The 21,159-nt window shown below is 35.6% G+C and overlaps 6 protein-coding genes across 7 annotated transcripts in view; 3 read left to right on the forward strand and 3 right to left on the reverse strand.

The window, feature by feature from the left end:
- Positions 1 to 11,810, reverse strand: part of LOC141900013 (protein phosphatase EYA2-like) — a 45,783-nt gene extending 33,973 nt beyond the window's left edge. Inside the window, exons 1-2 of the mRNA XM_074786704.1 lie at positions 11,715 to 11,810; positions 8,267 to 8,402 (exon numbers count right to left, since the gene is read on the reverse strand). Coding sequence (XP_074642805.1) covers positions 8,267 to 8,329 — 63 coding nt within the window. The 5' untranslated portion in view covers positions 8,330 to 8,402; positions 11,715 to 11,810. The remainder of the gene's footprint in view (positions 1 to 8,266; positions 8,403 to 11,714) is intronic.
- On the forward strand, positions 11,728 to 14,415 carry LOC141899119 (uncharacterized). Its single transcript, XM_074785272.1, has 5 exons — positions 11,728 to 11,924; positions 12,508 to 12,540; positions 13,747 to 13,918; positions 14,002 to 14,228; positions 14,345 to 14,415. Exons 1-5 carry the CDS (start codon positions 11,819 to 11,821, stop codon positions 14,413 to 14,415), a joined length of 609 nt encoding a protein of 202 aa, XP_074641373.1. The 5' UTR covers positions 11,728 to 11,818.
- Positions 14,351 to 16,213, forward strand: LOC141899121 (F-box only protein 39-like). Its single transcript, XM_074785273.1, has 3 exons — positions 14,351 to 15,510; positions 15,603 to 15,773; positions 16,062 to 16,213. The coding sequence occupies exons 1-3, from the start codon at positions 14,430 to 14,432 to the stop codon at positions 16,211 to 16,213; spliced, it is 1,404 nt and encodes a 467-aa protein (XP_074641374.1). The 5' UTR covers positions 14,351 to 14,429.
- Positions 16,214 to 16,420: 207 nt separating this feature from the next.
- On the reverse strand, positions 16,421 to 17,576 carry LOC141898806 (uncharacterized). Of its 2 annotated transcripts, none has more exons than XM_074784918.1 (5): positions 17,462 to 17,576; positions 17,252 to 17,353; positions 17,070 to 17,141; positions 16,812 to 16,886; positions 16,421 to 16,729 (listed from the first exon to the last, which is right to left on the reverse strand). In XM_074784918.1, the coding sequence occupies exons 1-5, from the start codon at positions 17,462 to 17,464 to the stop codon at positions 16,595 to 16,597; spliced, it is 387 nt and encodes a 128-aa protein (XP_074641019.1). In that variant the 5' UTR covers positions 17,465 to 17,576; the 3' UTR covers positions 16,421 to 16,594. The 2 variants fall into 2 exon arrangements, with proteins under 2 accessions (XP_074641019.1, XP_074641018.1); XM_074784917.1 differs by having other exon boundaries at positions 16,423 to 16,729; positions 17,070 to 17,174.
- Positions 17,577 to 17,652: 76 nt separating this feature from the next.
- On the forward strand, positions 17,653 to 20,398 carry LOC141898805 (kynurenine formamidase-like). The gene is made up of 3 exons (XM_074784916.1): positions 17,653 to 17,695; positions 18,853 to 19,068; positions 19,348 to 20,398. Exons 2-3 carry the CDS (start codon positions 18,889 to 18,891, stop codon positions 19,789 to 19,791), a joined length of 624 nt encoding a protein of 207 aa, XP_074641017.1. The 5' UTR covers positions 17,653 to 17,695; positions 18,853 to 18,888; the 3' UTR covers positions 19,792 to 20,398.
- LOC141898807 (mitochondrial import inner membrane translocase subunit Tim10-B-like) lies at positions 20,339 to 21,114 on the reverse strand. The gene is made up of 2 exons (XM_074784919.1): positions 20,958 to 21,114; positions 20,339 to 20,725 (listed from the first exon to the last, which is right to left on the reverse strand). The coding sequence occupies exons 1-2, from the start codon at positions 21,041 to 21,043 to the stop codon at positions 20,533 to 20,535; spliced, it is 279 nt and encodes a 92-aa protein (XP_074641020.1). The 5' UTR covers positions 21,044 to 21,114; the 3' UTR covers positions 20,339 to 20,532.
- Positions 21,115 to 21,159: the final 45 nt, after the last annotated feature.

Below are 21,159 nucleotides of genomic sequence, written 5' to 3' on the forward strand. Positions count from 1 at the left end.
ATTGGGTCAATAAGGCCCGGCTCCCGCTGTCTGGGAAGTACTTCACGGAATACTTTTCCATCGAACATGGGTTTTGAGGAGAAAAATTTCTGCATTTTGCAGCCTATGTGAAACATCAAAGCTGCGCATACATGTGACAGCTATTGACATAACTTTCATCCAAGCCACGAAGTAATAGTGCAAATGAAGTCTTGTCAATTGGCCAGCGTGTAAGGGCCTATCGTCATGAATTTCTTTGACAAGCTACTTTCTTGCTAGCGTTCTTCAGACGCCAAACCACCGGTTTGCCCCTACTTCACATTCTATAAGCCTATTACTAGTATTCTTCAACTGGCCATCCAACCAGACTTGGACGGAAAAATGTGGCAGCTTGTCGAATCGTCAACTATTTCAAGCATCTCCTTCAAGGTTTTGAATTACGAGTCACAGCACCTTGCCTGCTCCCACATCTCTTTTGAAACATCAGAAAAACACTAAAAAATGTTTCTGGGTTTAAGATGGCTATATCCATTATATATATATATATATATATATATATATATATATAAATATGAACGTAAAGTCAAGAAACTCATTTCATGAGCTGAAAAACAATTTTGCGCATAGATGTTGAAATATTCACTACAATCATGCTGGTTGAAAGTCGTTTGCTTCCGTATGAATAGCTTTTTGAAACATTGCGAAAACGAAGCTGACCAATACACAATCTAAATTACCAAATCTGAGTTAAGTTTGCCCGGCAGATGGCAAGTAAACCATGGTTTAGTGTACTTAAGTATTTAGTCATTGACAAAACTTTCACTTATAACAGATGGCTATTGAATGTCCGGTTAGCCAGGAGAATGACCATACACCAATTTATTAGATCAGCTTAAATATATACACATTATCTGCGGGAGCAAGTAACTTCCGTATTTACCTTCAACAGTCAATCAAATATTGAATCAGATGCAGATTGTTATTACGTTTAGAAACGCACGGCAGTAAAATCAAACGGCAATTCAAGAAGAGACAGATTTATCTCGATAGAATTGTCATCAGTTTTCAATCAGTTTAAGAGACTGAACAGATTACATTTGACCAGCACGCTGCTGTGAGGCAGAGGGTATCATTCTGTTACTACTAATAAACCATCTGCGTGGCTTAGGTAGTCTATAAAGCCAATAGTTCACCGGCGAATCTAACTACCAAACAAAATAAACCGACGGTAGGTACATACTCGGTGGCTCCTTGCCCCTGAAGTATTACGTCAAAACAAAAACAAGCAGAGTATTTGGATGCGTTGGAGAGATATGATGCGGGATGAGGATGATAATGAAAGTGTTCTCATCACATACTACACACGAGATAAGCAGAAATAGTGGAATTTCATGTAGTCTGTTACCCAGATTTAATCTTCAACTCCACAAAGCTACAAACGTCTATATTTCTTAGACATTTATTCATCCGATATTTCACCATAATCTATTTCAGAAACAATAGCGCGGAACCTGGATTTAATATTTCCGATAAAAACTTACTGAAGGGAGTCTTCGAACTAGACCGAATATCAGAGCCCTCTAGTGTTAGTGGAAACAAGTATATAAATGATGGATGAAGATAAATAAGCTGCTTAAGTTTGATAGGTATAACAGATAGGATTATTGAAGTTGAGTGATAGGAATGATAGAGTTAATGATGTAGTAATTCACTGGCTGAGGTGTTCGAACAACTTCACGAGACCAACCATCTTAAAATAAATTCATTCGGCGAAAACCTTTCGCATTAGTTTTTAAAAGCGTCTTAGTCTTTTTCGCACCGGAGATACAATTGTATCTTAATCGTTTCATTTGAAATTTTAAGTCTTGAAAAGAAGAATCTAGGATTGAATATTTTACTATCAGACATAATTAAACACAGGGAGACATGGATAATTGAATTATAAAGTATAGTAACACAGGGGTCCACGGGGTTTGCTTTGATCTGTGAAGTTCCCAGTGGGATATTATTCAGGCTAGACTCTATCTCTACCTCACGCTACTGTGTAAACACTCAACTAATCCAAAAAATCACACAGGAATAAAGGAGCTTCAACAAAGGATTTCTGACCAAATAAACAGACTTCTAAAGGAATACACAATCATGAAAAATCATAAAGTCCGGTTATTTTTTTCAAAGTTCCTCCTAATTGATAGCTTTCACTAAAACATTAACAGCCTTAAACCAAACTTAATCACGGGATATCAAATAAACGACGACAGCAGACACAGTAATAAGTAAGTATTTATGGGTGTTTATCAGTTCTGATGTAACATCCTTCAAACAGTGAGAGATTCTATAAGGCTGCTCATTATATCTAGAAGAAAGAAGAAATCTTCGGGTTTATTATTCGTCCGATCCTAATGACTTTTAACCAAACTCGCTTTTCATTCGGAGCATTACGAATGAGCGGATTTTGATACATGAGACCGAACTATAAGCAGGCTATCATTATTCAGTGTTTAATGAGCAAGGAATCGGATATCATGCCAAAATAATTACAGGCATTACCTGCTTAAAACAAGGCCTGCAAGAGAAATTGTTCACACTGGTTCAGCTCTGTCCTTAAGCCAATTAGGTCCCTATTAGGAATATGAAACGAGGCACTTTCTCATTAATAAATGAACACGGAGGTTACAGTGTATAATTTGATTCGAATCTACAGCCTCAATCCAGGCTACTGATCATTCCAATAATTCCGAGCATTTTCGATATGATTTCTGAGGAAATCTTTTAACCGAAATCTATTAAATATATTATATTATATATATTTTCACACAGCTGCCTATATTACCATATGAAATAAATTTTCACACTACTCCAACCCTGGCCATACCTTTTCTATGAAATTCGCTCATAATTATAATCATGATTCAGTTATTCTTTAGTCAATATTAGGACTATGAATCAGGAAACCGACCTACTGAATGGTAGCTACCACTTGAGCCAGGACCAGCATTCAAAGAACAGAGAAAGTGCATTTACAAAACCCAGCATACAGAAATAATTCAGCAATAATTCTAGCAGTTTAAAGCAGGCATAATGTCACACTTAACCGCGCATGTGTGTATATCTATGAATTTTATAACTCTAGGCATTGCAATTTTGAAAGATGAGATTAGTCCCCAGTAGCATGTAAAAAGCCACATGAATATTTTTTTATCTGGAAAGTAAAAGAATGAAAAAATTCAATATTATTGATAATTTAACCATTTTTAGCCCGGCTCGGTGAATATTATCAACAACTGGAATTCATCTTCAAAGGGAAGAACGTTTGACAGACGGAAAAGGCATATGATGTCATTTGATGGTAATTTCTGGAAAAATCGTCAGGCGCAAATTCATTTCAAAGTCAAAAAATATTTTCACCGCAAAACGGTTGGTTTAGAACGAAAGATTATGAACGGGATGTGATCGAAATTCATACGAGAGGAAATTCATTTGACATGACAATTCTACAGCGAAATCCTACAGCAATAATGAGGAGCGAGGAACAAATGCTCGGTTTTGTGCATCGATTTCATAGAAATTAATTGACATTGCAAATATTGAACAAGTTGAAGAAAATGCATTAAAAGCGAAGCTAATGCTTTAATGATTTTTCAGACTGCTTTGCGTACAGCCTGTGTAAATTATTAATATTGGAACAGCTATACACCGATGGCTATCATCTCTGTCCACAGCTGCTTTTTATCAAAACAGCCGGTTACCAAGCACAATGGTGACTGACACTTTTCCAACACATATTTCTATAAACGAAAATTTACGATTCTTTTTTTGGATCATCCTAGTACTAGCATCTAAATTACAGTATTTAATCACAAGGTACTCATACGCATCTGATAGGATAATTGTGTGTTATGGCGTTTATTTATGAAAAATCAATTCTATTTTATTGGTGCAGCGTTCATGTCTATCACACTTATCAATATAGGTTTTTGTGGCTTTAATCATGTAAAAATAATGCACACACATTGAAATATACAAACTCTAAAGAATTGATGAACTCTGTCTATGTCCAACTCCAAAATGATAGATCTACGAATATGCAATTACACACACTAATCAAGTGAAAATATATTCTAAAATGTTACCCTACATGAACTGAATACCTTAAATACACCTGACCAGGGATTTATGACATCGAATTGACTGGTGATCAATATCTGGGTAAAACCAGATAAACCAACACCTGGACAGTAAATCGTTACAGTAATTTGTAGATTATTCACTGGCAGATTATCTTCTACCTTGGCACAAGTCTTGCTATAAATTATGTACTACACCGAATAAAATCAGCAAAACTCTTGAGCGATCTCAAGAATACTTGATTTATGGGAAGCACGCAGCCTGAGGCCATAGCTAATCACACATCTTCCATCCTAAAGGAAATATGTCTACGCGTCAACTAAACTTTGACTACTGTGGTCAAACAACCGGAGAGCCGCAATGTACCTACACGATATCTATATCATATCCATGTCACAAAAAATCGTCCCATAGCAACCTATGTCCCCGGAGCATTAAAGGAATTTATTTTGACCTGAATCATTGAAGAAGAGGAAATCTTTGCCTATGACTCAAGTCGACAGAACTGAGACCCTATTACTGGGAATTAATTTACAGAGAGCGAGTCTTACCTTTCTCCCACAAAATTCCACGCTGTCCTGATATAATATGCCAATGTTTTAAGTGGCAAAGTTTAATTTATGCAGCCGTGGATGTCTATTGGCAAAGTTAAACTCGCTGCCAGCTCAGCTGTCAATCTCTACTGCGGGAGGCGGGTCTTGTGTCTGATGTATCGCTGACTCTTTCCAACAAAAAGATGAGGCAAGGCTATATACTAGAATACTAGCCGATGAAAAGGAATAGCCAAAGCAAATAACTTTATTACAATACCATTAACAACAGTGGATATACTTGATGATTGGATTTCATTTCTCTGTTTTGATTCAAATAAATGGACACTTGCAATAGACCATTGAGACCACAGTATCGGTGTATATGTGCCTTGAGCGCAAAGAATCCAAAAACTTCGTCGAAAATCTGATACAGTTTATAGGAAATCTTTTAAAACAAACACCACATTTCACTAGAAATGTACGCCATTCCAGTTCTCAACTTTTAAGATGAAAATATCAACCAAGCTGGAATGGAGTTTTTATCTGCCATTGAGCTTTCATTTATGCAGGCGCTTGCCTCCATGTTTACTGATGCTGAACAAAAACATGTCAGTCTTCATTCGAATTTATCAGACTTTCTTCAGAGAGCAACATCACCCAAGATTGCAGCCATTCCTAAAAATACAGTGCCTGATCAAGCTCCCCGTGGTGCAAGCATTTCCCTCAAGTAAGATCAGAGCAAGTTCAATCCTGGAGTGCTGAGAAGTAAAGAGTTGTATACATAAACCCGTGGACAGCTCCCATCAGAATTAACAGCATTTCAAGTTCATTTTCAGGAAAACATGGCTTCTCACCTACAGAATAATCCTATTAGGTGAAAATGATATGTAGACTACAGAAAGGGCTTTGATATAATTAATATCTTTCACAGATTCAGAGAAACTATACTCTATTACAATGGATATATTCCGATAAGCATGATGTGAAATTTAGAATTTTTTCGACCACCCTGTGTGGCTTTCTAGCTTCTCACATTGAGAACTCTTTCAGGTCAATTCATTTCGGTCTGAAGTACATAAGTAGACCATGTTTGCCAAAAGGCGGACCATGAGTTTGAAGGCACAAAGGTACCGATTAAAAACTCTTGGCTTATGACAATACTCTGGCACATCATGGGGTAGAATGTTATTCAGAAAAAGTAAATACGACAAAAATTTAAATGAACGACCTAAATAGCAGCACAAAAATAGTGCAAAGTTAATTCAATTGAGTGTGAAAGCAATCAAAGAAATCAGAAATCTCCCCGTGCTGTCAATCAGCTGAGTAATAATAGTTCTTGTGTATCCCTGAAAGTGGCAGCACTTTATAGAAGAGCTTAAGAAACATTTTCATCTTTTTACGTGATTCAAAAGAGGAACAAAAACTCTATAAAGTTACTAATGAACCTAATAAAATCCAATCGGGTGGTGAGCCATGAATAAAATGCGGATGGTTGATGGAATTGTTTAAAATTTGTCTTTTAAATCATTCTGAAAGTTGATCCAAACTATGGACTTAATAAAGTAGATTAGTTTACCACAATGAAATCAATTTCCCCACAAAATTATTATAATGAAACTAATTTCAAAATTATCTTCCACGTGGAAAGTCGATGACTCAAAATCAACTGCGACCATAGACGTACTCGTTTAATATATAGAAATTGATGACCGTATATAGACAACCCTATAGCTCAATACAGTTTTATATATGTTTGTCATCCCATCAGGTGAAAAATTATTCACATAATGTTTACTGTAAAATGATATACAGATGATATCCCGGGTATTGAGAAAGATATCACACTATATCATGTTGTTCACACATTTGCATCGGCTCACCTGCAAATATGTGAAGTAAAAGATAGTCTAACCAATTACCATGAAATTAAGCTCGAAGAAGAGACAATTTGTGTTTAATTCCAACCAATTGAGTTCCAAGGTCTATGTATGAATAGTTTCTATTTCATGATATGAACTATTTCATAAAATGAACTATCGAGACAATAAATTCAATGAAGTAATAGTCGTCAAATGTGGCACTATATTTTCAATATACCGGTAGGTATATACTATTCTGGCTGGAAACAAAGAGTTGGAGGAAACAAATGCATAGATAACATTTGGTGAGATTTCAAAATATTTATCTTATTCAAATCCACAAAAGATATGATGAGGTTAACAGTGTGGCATGAAAATATAAGGTTTGCCAGAATACACAAAACGCTCTATTCACCGCACATGTCACTCTATATGAAGAGCCAGCATTTTATCCTTCCAAAAAGGCAAGCTTTCATGGAGAGCTCTCGAAAAAAAAACTGAAGCACCTTTTCAGAATTTCAGTCCACAGACATCAATTACTAAATGACAATTGTTATTAGAAGGCATGAGGATTGCCACATTGGTCCAGATCCATATCAAAATACGGCGTACACTAGATTTTTCTGCTGTATGCTATATTTTCAACATAAATGACGCAAACATTATGATATTCTTAGCATCTACACGAGGGCAGCACCTTTTGGATGGTGATAAGTCTGACGAAGCAAATAACTATCATTATCTATCTCTCTATTACGAGAGTGGATAATGAAACAGCTATATGTATGTATTCGATTCTAAATGGCTGATGTAGAATTAGCTTAAAAAACTATCCTTAACCAAATAACCAAAATTAAAGTAAAAACCAGAAAAGTACATCAATATTTACTGAATGAGTTAAATTTAATAATTACAATTTTCAGACAAACTGACCTTACTAAAATATTTGTATCCATTCCAGGATGATTTCATGAAATATGCAGTGGTTGAATGTAGAAATGAATTCTTCTCCAAAAAAGAAAACCGGCTTATACAAACAGCCAATCATCATTAACAAATGACAAATTCATAAATATGTAAATCAGTCAGCACCAATCTCTGAGAGAGAGGCAAAATAGCACAATTCTCTCTGTCAAAGGGTCATTGATATAGTTTAACTCCACATGTTGCACAAATCACGCTTTTTCGTCCAGGAAGTCAAGACTCTAGTAAACACATGACGTCTGCCTGATAGTTTTGTTACCTGATTGATTCTTGTAAGTAAAGTGCAACTAGAAATCACTTGTTCATCTAAACTTCAATAAAGAGACTACTTGGCACCACACGCCATAATTCACAAGTATATTACAGTGCTTTACCCGCGCTTTGAAATGGAACATTTCTGGAAAGAACTGTCAGAACAGTTTCCAATGAAAAAAGAGCAGAAACTGCCAGTTTCCAATTATATTCAGATAATTCATTGACAGAATGTGAACACGAACTCGATCCATATTTATTAGAATCTTTTTCTTTTATGTAACATACATCAATACGCACAAAAAAGGCAAACACTCCTATATTCCAAGAGTACCCTTAACTGTACGGTCTTCATAATCAGGAAATATAGCATTGGACCACTAGAGGCAGACAGTGTATTGATCCAGATCATATATACCGGTAGTTTTGAAATCATATCTTCCATACTATAACATCATCACCTACACATGTTTTAGATAATCCAGAATCAATATGATTGAAACCTTTAGATCAATAGATTCAATCTCATACCTTTTCAGACGCAGCATCACTGTCTGGCGAAACAGGACGCTTGTTTTCTGCCGAAGATGCCATAATTCTTTGGACGGATCAATCTAACCTAACATCTTATCAGAGTGACATGCATATTTTTCTGGTTAGGCATCAACTGAAAACAAACATTTATATACTTCTTTGAGACAGTGAAAATTAAACATATTCACAATTTTAAGCAGTGATTCCATATCTCTTACGATATCTTTATCAATGTACCTTGAATCTGTTTGCTTTTATTTTTTTTATTTTAAAACCAAAAAAACAAAAGTCTAAATTTGGATAGATTTTTCACATTTCATAATCTGATTCTGAATATATATTTCCATAGTTTTTGAGAGCATGTGGCTGATGTGGCTTCCTGTTAAACAGCTGTTGATTTATCCAACGAAATCCGAGTCAAATTAAAAAATCAATTATTCTATTTGAGCCTTCACACATTGTTCCAATTGAAAATCCATTCTACAGTTCATATTTCAAATGTAAGCATCAAATGAATTGACAAAACATATTGATTTCAAAAACAGGTAAGTTAGCATATTATATTATTAACATTACAAATTATTATGAGTGAGTAAAATGGATTATAGAACTGATCCCCGATAGGCTTAATATTTCCGTTCCATGATGATTGAAGAAATAGCCGACACGTCTGCTAATAACCCAAAATAAAGGAAAAATTATGTTTCATTCGCACAAACTTTCTAAAATACTCGACAAATAAAACTATGAGTTTAAAAATCTTATTTCAATGCTTCGCACTGATCATACAAGGCAACTTATTCAAACTCGTTCTATCACACAAATTGGTGGTGTGGTGATAGTAGCGCATATACTCCGGTATTGATTAGTCTTTAAAATGCTGAAGGTCCCATAAATCGTTTAAGTATGGGTCTGCAGAAATGGCAGAATTTAAATTTAGATTTAAAAGTTATATACCCAAGACTCGATAGTACCATAATTGTCAATGTATCAACACAAACTTTTGCAAACAGTTATGATGCAAGCGGAAAATCAATAATTCTCTACATCCTTTTTTCAAATCCCATTTTAATGCAGAAACTGCGCATTTGCTACTGAATACAATTAAAAGCGTATGATACAAATGAATTCTTTATTGACTCTCTTGACTCTCCTTCATTTCCAAATTATTACGCACAGTTAACTAAAGTACACGCTTCCTTCCGGAATGGCGCAATTTCAGCCCAACAACACACATTTACTTGATTTCTGCTGATTCAAGTGTTCTGAAATGTTCAATTTGTGCATCCTCCAATAAGGAAAATTTTAATTTTTGCCTCATATTAAAACATTGAAGGGGTATATACGGTGTAGGAATACGAGCTTGTTGACCGAATTTTTTCCACCGCGAGTGTTTGAACGATGGACAAACTGTTTGCCATTTCATGTCTGATGAATGATGATGATGAGCACTCTCACTCATGATACAGATTCATAATTTGCTATATCAAACAGATGACAGCTCATGGTAACACCCTCAGTGAAAATGACAACTGTTTATTGATGCTAAAGACTGCATCCTCATCAAGCAACAATACACGCCACGCAATTCAAAAACATCTGTTTTAACGGTATGTGATATCTATTTCAACAACACTTAACACCTTTTCCAGCCCATGTAGTAGACCCATGTCCTACCTTCAGACGCGCGAGTTCATTAAACATTTGGCCAAAATGTCTTCTCTAAAACTGATTTGTAAACTGAAAGACTTACCACACTATATAAAGTTCATATGAGATATCTAACTATACATGTACTATTGTAAAACTGCGTTATTCACATGGCTTTTCTGCTGCTAGGAAGTTCACAGTATTGGCTTACAGTACTGATGTGTATAAAACTGCCTCTATCTCTCGCATGTAAGTAGGTCAAACTTTAAGAAAAGATGCAGAACATCCTACTACATCAGCAATCTGTAGATACAGAGAGCAAACAACCAAGCTAATCCTAATCCAACCACAAGCAGAGTAAACATTGTCTTCCCTCAGTTCATCTCCAACAACTTTGACTGTTTTGTATTAAGTTACAATCTATTGTATTATAGAAAATTAGTTGATTTAAATCATATATAATGATAATATTCCTAATGTTTAGCAGTCATTTTTAATCAATTATATGAGGATTCATTTTTTTGTGAAGAGCTCAGAAATACTTTTTTTATGCATATGAAAATCAGCTACCATAATTTCCAGTCCTTGAGTGAATTCTTAATGTGATCATTCCTTGATTCAAAAATAGCCATTTTAGATTAATGTAAATTAATGCTAGATAATAAATGAGAGATTCTCCTGGATAGTAATATTTCTAAACTATTTCATAGAGATATGAGTATAGGTACATTTAAATCTACTACTTGGATAAGGAATATTTCAATACCAGTACCATCTTTGCTCGGATTCCTATCTATTTTGCAATGATTTTGCAAATCAGTTTTGAGTTTGAAGTCTAGTTTATGATACGAGTAGGCCTATCCTTTCACCAACCTTTTGTTGCCGTTATCATTTTAAGTTCAGTCACCCAATAATGAGGATTGCAGTGAAGTGGTGTGTGAAAATATGCAAATGGGAATAAAACTTAATGTAGGCCTATAGAAGATCTATATTTAGAATCTATCAGTCGACTGATTTGCCATCAAAAAATTGCTGAGATTAAAATAAAATTGGAAGATAGATAGCTATCAAGTAATTTGTAATGAGGATTTTTGGCCATTTTAATGAAAATGGCATCGCATTTGACAGAGTAATTAGTAACCTTGAGGGTTATGGAGTGTCTTTTATTGTGAAACGTGAAAATATCCAAAGGGAATTTAACCATAGTTCGTCCAGTACAATCAAGAGAAGAGACTTGCAATGGAAGTCCAGATACGATATCAACAATGGAAGGCTGGTGATATTATCTCAGCAGCATGTTACATGAATGTGAAACTAGCCTAATTAAGGTCTACTGACACTTTTCCCTATTATTTGAATGACATTTGCTGTGTGAAGATTCTGCCAATAATTTCCTACAGAACCTAAACCTTGCCCTTTCAGTAGCCACTTAAACAAGATATATCTCACTACAGCGGCTACTGGGCCATGCTCAGATAATTAATGGGTAGCCGGCGGGTAAATAGGCACCAAAATGAAATCACTGATACTAACAAAAGCTTATAGCAATAGAAAGTCTTCCCTCCGATCGGACAACCTGAATAGTATTAATTAAATGATTAATGACTTACCAGCTATTTGTAAAGAAAACAAAATGGGCCAAACCCGGAAGTAAAATTTAATTTTTACTGGACGCCGCCATATTGGAATTTCAGTATACTTGATTGAAACATCGTGAAAATGGTAAAATATACAAATTCACCTTTTACTTTGCAATTTCATATAGTTTATTACTATTCAGCATATTTTTATATACCTTCTCCGCGTGGACACAGGGCCGCTGATGAATTTGGATACATTTTAACTGCACTTTTTTCACCCAAAACAAACTACACGTGTTTTTACAGATGGCAGCACCTAATGGTATTTGTTTCAGAGCGGTCTCATTCGCAATCGGCGGCGGATAAAAATTGCACGGCACGCAATATGAAAAGGCCATCCTCTTGGTTGATAAATGTAACCTTTGGTGAGCGAATCAACTGAAGAAAAATGATAGATGTCAAATGTCGCAAATGTGTATTCTTATATCATAACACTTAATTAGCACGAATGGTGACTAACCGCCGACCGACAAGTGACAAAAACGTCTTCACCGATTTGATGGCCGAGTCATGGTTTTTTGGAAAAATAACAAGCCCATTATCACTCACTGACTGTGTAGCAAATCTAGGACCATGTACCTTATTTTCGAATTTTTGTAACATAATATGAAGTACTTTTTCCCGATGCATAAGAGATTCGATTTGATTTCAATTTACATTTTTGATATATCGAATGTGCCCGTTTCAGACGGAAACGATTTAGACTAGAAAAGCAATATTTCAAAATTCAAACGCGACGGTGCAGACGCAATTTAACCCAACATTACTGCAGATAAATTAACAATATGGCAGGTGGAACATAGCTTAGGAAATGCGGTGCTATTAATCATAAACCGCGCAGATTCAGGGCGCTAGTGCGTTATCAACCGACATATTGAGCCGACTATCCGTGATGTTACTGGGTTAAACTGATTATGACGATGATTTTTGACGCTTTTTGGGTTTTAGGAGTTGTGACACTAATTACTATTAAAAAATCTGGTAAGTAAGACATATGGTTGTTATCTAACTGTGTACAATATCTGAATCATCAACTCGATTAAAGAAACTTGATATCCGTAAGGTATGAACATCACTTCATACAAATATATTTAAAACAAAATAATGATTACCGGTACATAACTATTGATTATTACAACCCGATAAAGTCCACTGGTGTGTGCTTCCCTGTCGGGTTGTGTCTTTCTGTTGAAGTAATGATGATAACAAGAAATGCTATTCTGGAATTAATTAAACGCAAGGCAATTGAAGAAGTGAGATTGTTTCTAAATTATACCGGTAATTGAAGAAAAATGTTGTGGTTGTTTTTAGTATCATTAATAACGCGCTAACGACTACAATATTAATCAAAATCCCATCAGCCTTTGAAATCAAAATAATGAATGAATCGTTGAAGGACAAATTTCTATTTTTCTCCACAAACTATTATAACATCATCGACTATCCAGTCGAGATTTTGTTTTCATTAGAAATTATAAAATGAAACACAAACACTGTGCAGTCCCGCTGCCGCTTTGAACAAAATTAATCAGTGCAATCGAAATAATTGACGGAACTTGTAACGAATTATGTAATCTTATTCCACACATAGTGACCTGTTAATACTTTCTTGCTTCTTTGTAAAGTATTTTAATGTTTTCTTATGTTTCTCCCGGCCCTTTCCGATCAGTTATCAAGGGCAAATTTTCTACCGAGGTATCGTAAATCGGCCGCTAAAAAGCCTTCACATTATCGTCGACCGGAATCATGGCTGGGATGCGATTTGCCATTGACGAGTATTACGATAATTTGGCATGTCGATTCGTAATGAAACGATCGCGCGCAAGATGATTTATTCATTTCTATGTGGAATATACCAATGATCTGGGAACTGATGTAGCTATCACAGCATCCCAATATAAAAGATAAGACACGAGATGTGTCGAGATAAGTTTCATTCCTTTATTTTGTATGTGCAAAATCCTCCCGAGAATTCCGATTGCGGCAGGACACAATGCCGTACGGGATCGGGCCGATTAAACGATACCGCCCACGCACACGGCCCGGCCGGAATATTTGTTTGTCGTCATCTTTATCCCCGAAAAGCTTAAATGAACATATTTCATAATTTTCAATCACTGCAAAGTTATGTTCTTTTTTAATGTAATATAATTTTTGAAACAGCAGTCGTTTCGGTGTGAATTTCAGACTGCCAATGTGATGGGATCTGGAATCAAGTTACTGAAGGCACAGAAATTGCGATATATACACAAAACAAAACACACTCATCAGCAGAAAATCACTGTATTTCACAACAATCACATCTTGCTGGTAGTTTCGGTAATTTAGGATTTCTCTCAGCTGTAATGAGGGCTATCTCGTAAGTTTGATTTTTGTTGTTTTTAGTTCAGTTTCACATACAAAATGTCCACAAATCGATATTGATACTTTTTTATCGAACAGGTCTTGCAACATAAGTACTTCGCTTTGGCACGGTCTCTACGCTGAATTACCTGGGCCAGAATGGCACTGGACAAACAAATCGGCCGACATGTCTGAGTTCCAATCTCTCCTCTTACCAACCCCGAAATTGGGTAACTGTGGATTCTTTAAAGATGGCATACAATTACTACCATTGAGTGTTACGCCCTGTAACTCTAGCTTAGGGTACATTTGTCAACGTAAAACAAGTACGTATTTCACCAATTCATTTTCATATATATTTCTTCATTAATCATTTTTTTTAAATCGAGGTCTGACTGGGGGAGAAATACATCGGTAAGTATATGTTTTGTTGTTTTCTGAGAAAATATATTGCTACGGGAGATGTACGTAAGTAGTCGTAGTAACGGTTTCCATGCCTACTTGCCGACATAGCGACGAATGTTGCGATGGCAGATAATGGACGGCGACTCGCTGTTCTCATTGACGATGTTATCAGAAACGCGGGTAACATCATTTCAATTCCCGTATTCAACGACAGCAAAGAAGAGGAAATCGAAAGCATTTATGAAGGACATGACTATAGTGAATTGCCCGACCTGCCTGCCGAGAAATTATTTTCATACCTCTCCGATCATGATAGGGCGCAACTGGCAAGGACATGTAAGCACTTCTCCAAAATATTCCATTCCCCATCTCTTTGGAGGAGACGATATTATAACCTGAACCAACCAGGTGTAGAAAAGACCGCAAATAGTTTCGCCGCAGTCCACGGACGATACGTTAGACACCTCGCAATAGAATGTCGCCACCCAACTATCCTGACATGTAAACGTGTCCAAAAGGGGTTAACATCATTATTTTCTAAATTACACGGTAGGGCATCACTTCGGACCCTTCTCATGCCAGCGCTTGAATTAGAACAATACTGGAGGTTTGAGTTCAGTCGAGAAAAGCTCATTACTTCGATGTGTCGATTTTTGAGGGGACAAAAACGAATACGGAAAATTGACCTTTCGTCATCACGTATGTCAGTTTTTGCAGCATTTAGAATTTTAGACGCCTTGGCCCATGGGCCAGGGCGAATTCTATCAGATTTTAATATTCAAGACATGTTTCACGGTAGACTCGGTATATTCCGTTTCACGCGGTACCAAGATATACTTTCTCGCTTTACTAATATAACATATTTACACATCAATTACAACTGCATATCGGACGAGATATTTGACATTCTCATGAATAACGTAAGCGCATCTTTGAAAAACCTTGCCATAAAAGTTTACAAAAACGATCCTCATTCGCACATTATCTCGGGCACAACATGGAGAGCATTCCGCAAGAGATTTCCTCGACTAAGGGTATCATTTGACATCGATGTTATTGGAAGACGAGAAGAGATTATTCCGTTGTTGCGGCCAGAAATACCATTATATAAGCTAGAGTTATGGTCAGGTTATGAACATGAAGAGGAATGGAACGTACCGGATACATTGCGATACATCGGCGAAAACTTCGGAAATAAATTAGGTACGTTTCCACCGTTGAAAATCGATTTTGGTTTTAGAAGTTAGCTAAATAATCTCTCACTGAATATTTTGAATCTGAGAATTAAAATGATGTTTCAGAAACTCTCGTTCTGGAATATGACAATTCCATAGAACTATTTGACAGCCATCTGATCGAATTATTAAAGAAATGTCGCAAATTGGTGCAAGCTGATCTCACTATGACTATGTGCATCCCGACAGTGGAAAGAATTTGCAATATGTTGGAAAACGGCGAGTTTCCCTGTACGTGTGAATTGTTATTGGGCGATACAAATGTAAATCGATTGAGTTAAGAGTCCACACCAGGCCATCAAAACTTTTTTATGTGTATTTTATGAGTTATTGGTTTTTTAATAACCTAATAACAAGGTTTTACAATTAATTTTTCTCTCGAGTTATGCGGGTTTTATCGAGGTCGAACTCAACTAGGGACGAAGTTAATAAAAATCCAATGACGTGAAATGTCAGAAATGAGATTGTACGATGGAATTGATACAGCGACGTTTGTACACGAACTGTTTCCATTTTCAGCCCTAAAGAAACTTTACATTACATGCTGCGGCGTGTCTCAACGAGAATGGCAAATCCTCAGTGAAATTGATGACAGATACGAACACCTAGCACAGAGAGGCATAGACCTGGATCTCGATACTGATATATTTTTTGAAGAAGACGAGGATTGAACTTGTATTGTAATAAGGCAGCTTTTCATTGCATAAAAGTATGAAATAAATTCAGGATTTTATAATTTCGTAAAATCGTTCTTTTAAAAAATCATCCTCATAGAGATGCGGGTATCAATTTGCAGACCCTAAATTAGATTCCATAACAAGGATTTTATCGATTGAATTCAAATAAAATATTAATTTTATTATATACACAATATATGGATAAACCATGATACAATCAACCTGTAAACTCTAACATAGGCATTATCATATAAAAAGACAAAAATGCTAATTTATAAGAAGATTGATGATTTACATGAATAAATGAAGTAGGGCCAACCCTTATATACTGTCAAAATCACTGATGTTGGTGGTATATCAGGGGTTGACTGTACACTATGTTTCTGTATCAGAGGATATTTTTTGTAAATCTGATACAAAATTTGCTTCTGCTTTATCTATCGATGTAGATTTGTTGTTAATCCCCAACATCTCTTCCAATTTGACTAATTCTTCAGGTACTTCGTTTTTCTGTATAGGAATTAAAAAATAAATCTTAAGAGATTAAATGAATTTACAAAATGTTACAAATTAAATAATGTACCATACTTACCTCCTCCTGTAACTGTAATTTCATTAGAGCAGTGCATGCTAGACTTATGTGACTTTTGAAAAATTCTGCAGCTTCCTGAAATGTTTCAAAGTACCTTACAAAGTAGTCAGTAACCTGACTGTGGTTTAGTTTCAAGATCGGATAATTATAAGCCCATCCAATTATCAAAAGCTTACCACCAACGATTAGGTAACTAACTACTTACTAAGTAGCTTAGTCCTGCAACAAGCAACTTTTTGAACTAACTCAGATCCTTACTTTTTGAGCTTCTTTTATTGCTTCACTCTCCTTCACAATTGCTGCATAATCAGCTTTGACATCAGCCAATTTCTTCAAAATAATTTCATTATTGTGGGTCCCATTCTGCATAGATGTAAAATATAACATTGACATCAATATTCAATGCGTCATTACCAAGTACAATATTAAAGAAAGCCCACCTCAGATTGACTTTTACATTTCTCTTCAATTTTTGATATATTTTCTTGTAGTTGCTTCGACCCTCTGAACGCATCATCATCATCTACCTTTTTTTTATCCTCCTGAAAAATATTAAATTTCAATATCACGAATATAGCTCTTTAACAGCTGATTGTTAATAACAAAGTACATCAGAGAATGGAGAGCCCAAAATAGAACCTATAACTTACCATCGCACCCTTTATACACTTAGGACTATATTTTCAAGCGCTATACTTCTTTCTTTCTTAGTTCTAATCTAATCAACCTAGCGCAATAAAATTTCATTTATTTCCAGGTCCCCGTGACCATGACCTAAGAGCAACACAATCCACAAATATAATACAAATGAAACTTTATTGATACAGTGAAGTGACTTAAATTCACCAAACCAAACTGCATTGGGTCAGTGTGTGTGGTGTAGGGTATGGTACCTAATCTCTCAGTCAATTATGTTGTATTTGCCTAATGGTCTTGTAGGCTACACTACTTACTACACAGTTTAAGCTATAAAAGTGCACTATCTATCAACAAACCGTGTCAGTGTGACAATGGTGTGAATGATTAAAAAGAGGACACTTATCAATGACAAGGTCGAGGAGAGATAATAAATGAGCTTTTTGTATCACGCGGATTCTTTAATCATTCGATTCAAGCAGGTCTACATTCAGAAGGGAAATTGACCCCCCTATCACAGGGCCAGTATCACACATATTCACACATGATATGTCTTGTCGGCAGAGGATGGGAATTCAATCATGCAGCACTCCGAAGGTAAAATCTATTTCATGACATAATGCTTCCAGCCGGTTTAGTAATTTTTCAAAATCTATTCAACACAAGTCTTTTTCAATTCCAGGGTACAACAAGGTGCAGCAGCTATAGAGTCATGAAGGATTTGAATTATCAAACCAGATTAAAAACGCCTGATTGCGATGCGTTAGATAAATCTTCACTAGATCTATTTCTTCCGAGTTATGAAGAATCCGAGTTATCGGCCATGAAACTAAAAACCCCAGTCGTCGTATTTGTACACGGAGGCGGATGGAGAAGAGGGGATAGGGTCCTCTGGAGACATTTTCTTTCGCGATATGACACAAATCTGTTTGTTTCACTTCTACAATGGATTTACAATACGTATAGTAACGTCGGAGTGGAACTGGCAAAAAACGGCATTGCATGTGCAGTTATTTCATATCCACTATCTCGATTAACTAATCCAGGATTGATCATTTTAGAAATGTTTACATCATTTGTGGCATCCTTCATTGTATGGCTTATGACAGCTATTCCTTGGATTTTAATAACAGTGATGTGCTTCTACATAAAAGGGTGTTTATGCCAAACAAACATCTTATCATGGTTGCAAGTGATTCTCATTTATAGCCAATTAGGTACATGGATGTGCATGTTCATATTCAGAAAACATTACAAGATACCGGCTTACTTCTTACCATTACCAGTTATATGTGCAGTAATTATTCTATCTCTAGAAATGATAAGTCTAGCTTTAAGACTTAGCTATCTAGCAATAACTTTTATTTTCATAGTACAAGGGATGATTTTCATACTTCAATTTAAGGACGGAAAAAACTGTTCAGTGAACTACAAGACACAAATGAAGGAGATTTGCAAAGCAATAGTATGGGTTAAAGACTTTGGCAATCAAGAAGATATTCCATACAATCCTCAGAAACTATTTGTAATGGGCCATTCAGCTGGAGGCCACTTGATAACATGTGCATCATTGATTGAATTTCACTTCAAAGATATTCAGTTATCTCCCAGAGATATCAAGGTACTGTGTACTGTTTACGAGTAGAACCCACTTAATTCAGATCATTTGGGACTGATGAGATTTATCCGGTTTATGAGAAATCCGAATAAATAATTCTAATATTTTACGTATGTTTAATAGGTGGACTGTAAATAATACCTGGATTAAGCGAGTTTGAGTACTAAATATTTGCAATCATTGGAGACGCTAAATTTGATCAGTTTTAAGAAGAGTTTACTAATTGTTACACAATTTCCATAAAAGGTTTGTAAATCCTAATACTTCTATCCTTCATTCCAGGGAATAATATCAATTAGTGGTGTGATGGACATAAACTCGATGTCAGAAAGTCCAATTCTTAGATTGATATATACGACACAAGCATTTGGATGTAGAGCAGACGAATGGAAAATTGCATCACCAATATGCTTTATAAACAAACTTATCAAAGATAATGTCGAATTCCATGAGAATGATCATGAACAACTTCCCCTGGCTAAAGGTGTACAGATTCCTACTAAAGTCAAGGACATTCCACCATTCCTCCTACTCGGTGCTGAGAACGATTTTAAATTTTTAAAAAGGCAACTTCAAAGTTGCTATCAGGCATTCGTTCAAGCAGGTATTGACGTTACATGCCATGAAATACCTCGATGCAATCATTTTTCTATCATTGCAGCTTTTGGCAAGAATATAAATCAAACTGAAGCTTTATGTATTAGATTTATAATGGATAGATGTTGATTAAGCAAACTTATTTCCTAATATCTACTGACCATATATGTACAAAGTTCATTGATATTTTATTTACGTGGTTTGTTCTGTATAATCTGTAATAGGCTTACCCGTATTAGTTGACTATGCTTATATTTGCCATGAGTTTTATTTGGAACAAATAGAATATACATTCAACCTCGCATAAGTTGCCTCGCTGAAACTTGGACACTCGTCAAATACGCACAAATTTTAAAATCACCCTTTCATTTTTCACCGAATTCCATAAAAAATCTGCCTATAAGTCGTACATCATGTAAGTCGAATAAATTTGATTGGGTCCAACTTGTGAGGTTGATAGTACTACGTTTCTACAAATGATATAAGCATACTCGACTGTAGTTAATTACCTAATCGTTGATGGTAAGCTTTGATAATCGGATGGGCTTATGTAAATATCCAATTGTGGAATTAAACCACAGACAGGTTACTGACTAGCTCGACTGAAGTTTCACATCTCAAATGTAATTTCGACTACAAAGACTTTAAATTTCAAAGTACTGTACATGTAAAGATTTTTTTATTCATTCAATAAAAGATTAAATGTACAAAACAGAGAACCGTCTCAGTATGCTATCATCCATCCACAAAACCTGTACATCATGGAAAACAAATAACATGAAAGAAATGCCTTTGATTTGAGTTCATTTCTTCACACAAACTAATAAAATACTATTACTAACATTCACACAGTCCGACTAATACATGTATCTATTTCTGTCCTTGTAATTTCTTAAGAGCTTGTTCGTCCTGAGCCGATATAGACGTTAGTTTCTTTCCTATTCGATCGTGGATATCAAGATACTTTGCGACACATCTGTCTATGCACACACACTCTCCTTTTGTTAATTCAGAATCTTTATATTTTGGTGGAACACATTTCTTATGGCATGAGGTAGTCATCCTGAAAAAAGACATTCCAGTTAAATACTGCTTAAAATTATCAAGAACATGTGGATTTATCAATAAAATAAACCTTCAGACACACCCAGTTCTGCGCAAAATGGTTGACCACGTACGTACAGGAAATTTTGGCAGGAAAATTTGATCAAATGCCGGCTGTCAAATAAACTTCATTTAAATTTGAGTTGAATTCTCAATCGTACCGGCTGATGTTTCCTGAAATTTCTAATTACCTGTTATACATATCGGCCATCATTTCAATCTCTAATTCTCCTACGATTTTTAATTGCTCTTCGTTAAGATTAACGTTTGCTGCCATTTTAAATGGGATATTCTAAGATATTTAAGTTTTAGAAAACACCACGCGAGAAACACGGAAGTAGACCGGAAATTCTTCGGTAGACTCCACAAAATTAAAACGCGGAACTGCCTGGT

This window comes from Tubulanus polymorphus, chromosome 2 (genome assembly GCF_964204645.1).
Source record: "Tubulanus polymorphus chromosome 2, tnTubPoly1.2, whole genome shotgun sequence".
In the NCBI taxonomy this organism is placed as follows: domain Eukaryota; kingdom Metazoa; phylum Nemertea; class Palaeonemertea; order Tubulaniformes; family Tubulanidae; genus Tubulanus; species Tubulanus polymorphus.

What these genes read in the sequence shown, in the direction of transcription:
- LOC141898805 (XM_074784916.1), top strand. Translation starts at nt 18,889, where the DNA reads ATGAAGGAGATTTGCAAAGCAATAGTATGGGTTAAAGACTTTGGCAAT. An exon ending in TATCTCCCAGAGATATCAAG is followed by an intron (nt 19,069 to 19,347) that starts GTACTGTGTACT and finishes CCTTCATTCCAG; the next exon opens with GGAATAATATCAATTAGTGG.
- LOC141898806 (XM_074784917.1), bottom strand. An exon ending in CAATAAAAGAAGCTCAAAAA is followed by an intron (nt 16,887 to 17,069) that starts GTAAGGATCTGA and finishes GAAACATTTCAG; the next exon opens with GAAGCTGCAGAATTTTTCAA. An exon ending in AATTACAGTTACAGGAGGAG is followed by an intron (nt 16,730 to 16,811) that starts GTAAGTATGGTA and finishes ATTCCTATACAG; the next exon opens with AAAAACGAAGTACCTGAAGA.
- LOC141898807 (XM_074784919.1), bottom strand. Translation starts at nt 21,043, where the DNA reads ATGGCAGCAAACGTTAATCTTAACGAAGAGCAATTAAAAATCGTAGGA. An exon ending in ATGGCCGATATGTATAACAG is followed by an intron (nt 20,726 to 20,957) that starts GTAATTAGAAAT and finishes GTCTTTTTTCAG; the next exon opens with GATGACTACCTCATGCCATA.
- LOC141899121 (XM_074785273.1), top strand. Translation starts at nt 14,430, where the DNA reads ATGGCAGATAATGGACGGCGACTCGCTGTTCTCATTGACGATGTTATC. An exon ending in AAACTTCGGAAATAAATTAG is followed by an intron (nt 15,511 to 15,602) that starts GTACGTTTCCAC and finishes ATTAAAATGATG; the next exon opens with TTTCAGAAACTCTCGTTCTG. An exon ending in GGAAAACGGCGAGTTTCCCT is followed by an intron (nt 15,774 to 16,061) that starts GTACGTGTGAAT and finishes TTCCATTTTCAG; the next exon opens with CCCTAAAGAAACTTTACATT.
- LOC141899119 (XM_074785272.1), top strand. Translation starts at nt 11,819, where the DNA reads ATGGTATTTGTTTCAGAGCGGTCTCATTCGCAATCGGCGGCGGATAAA. An exon ending in GTTGATAAATGTAACCTTTG is followed by an intron (nt 11,925 to 12,507) that starts GTGAGCGAATCA and finishes TTTGGGTTTTAG; the next exon opens with GAGTTGTGACACTAATTACT. An exon ending in AATTACTATTAAAAAATCTG is followed by an intron (nt 12,541 to 13,746) that starts GTAAGTAAGACA and finishes TGTGAATTTCAG; the next exon opens with ACTGCCAATGTGATGGGATC.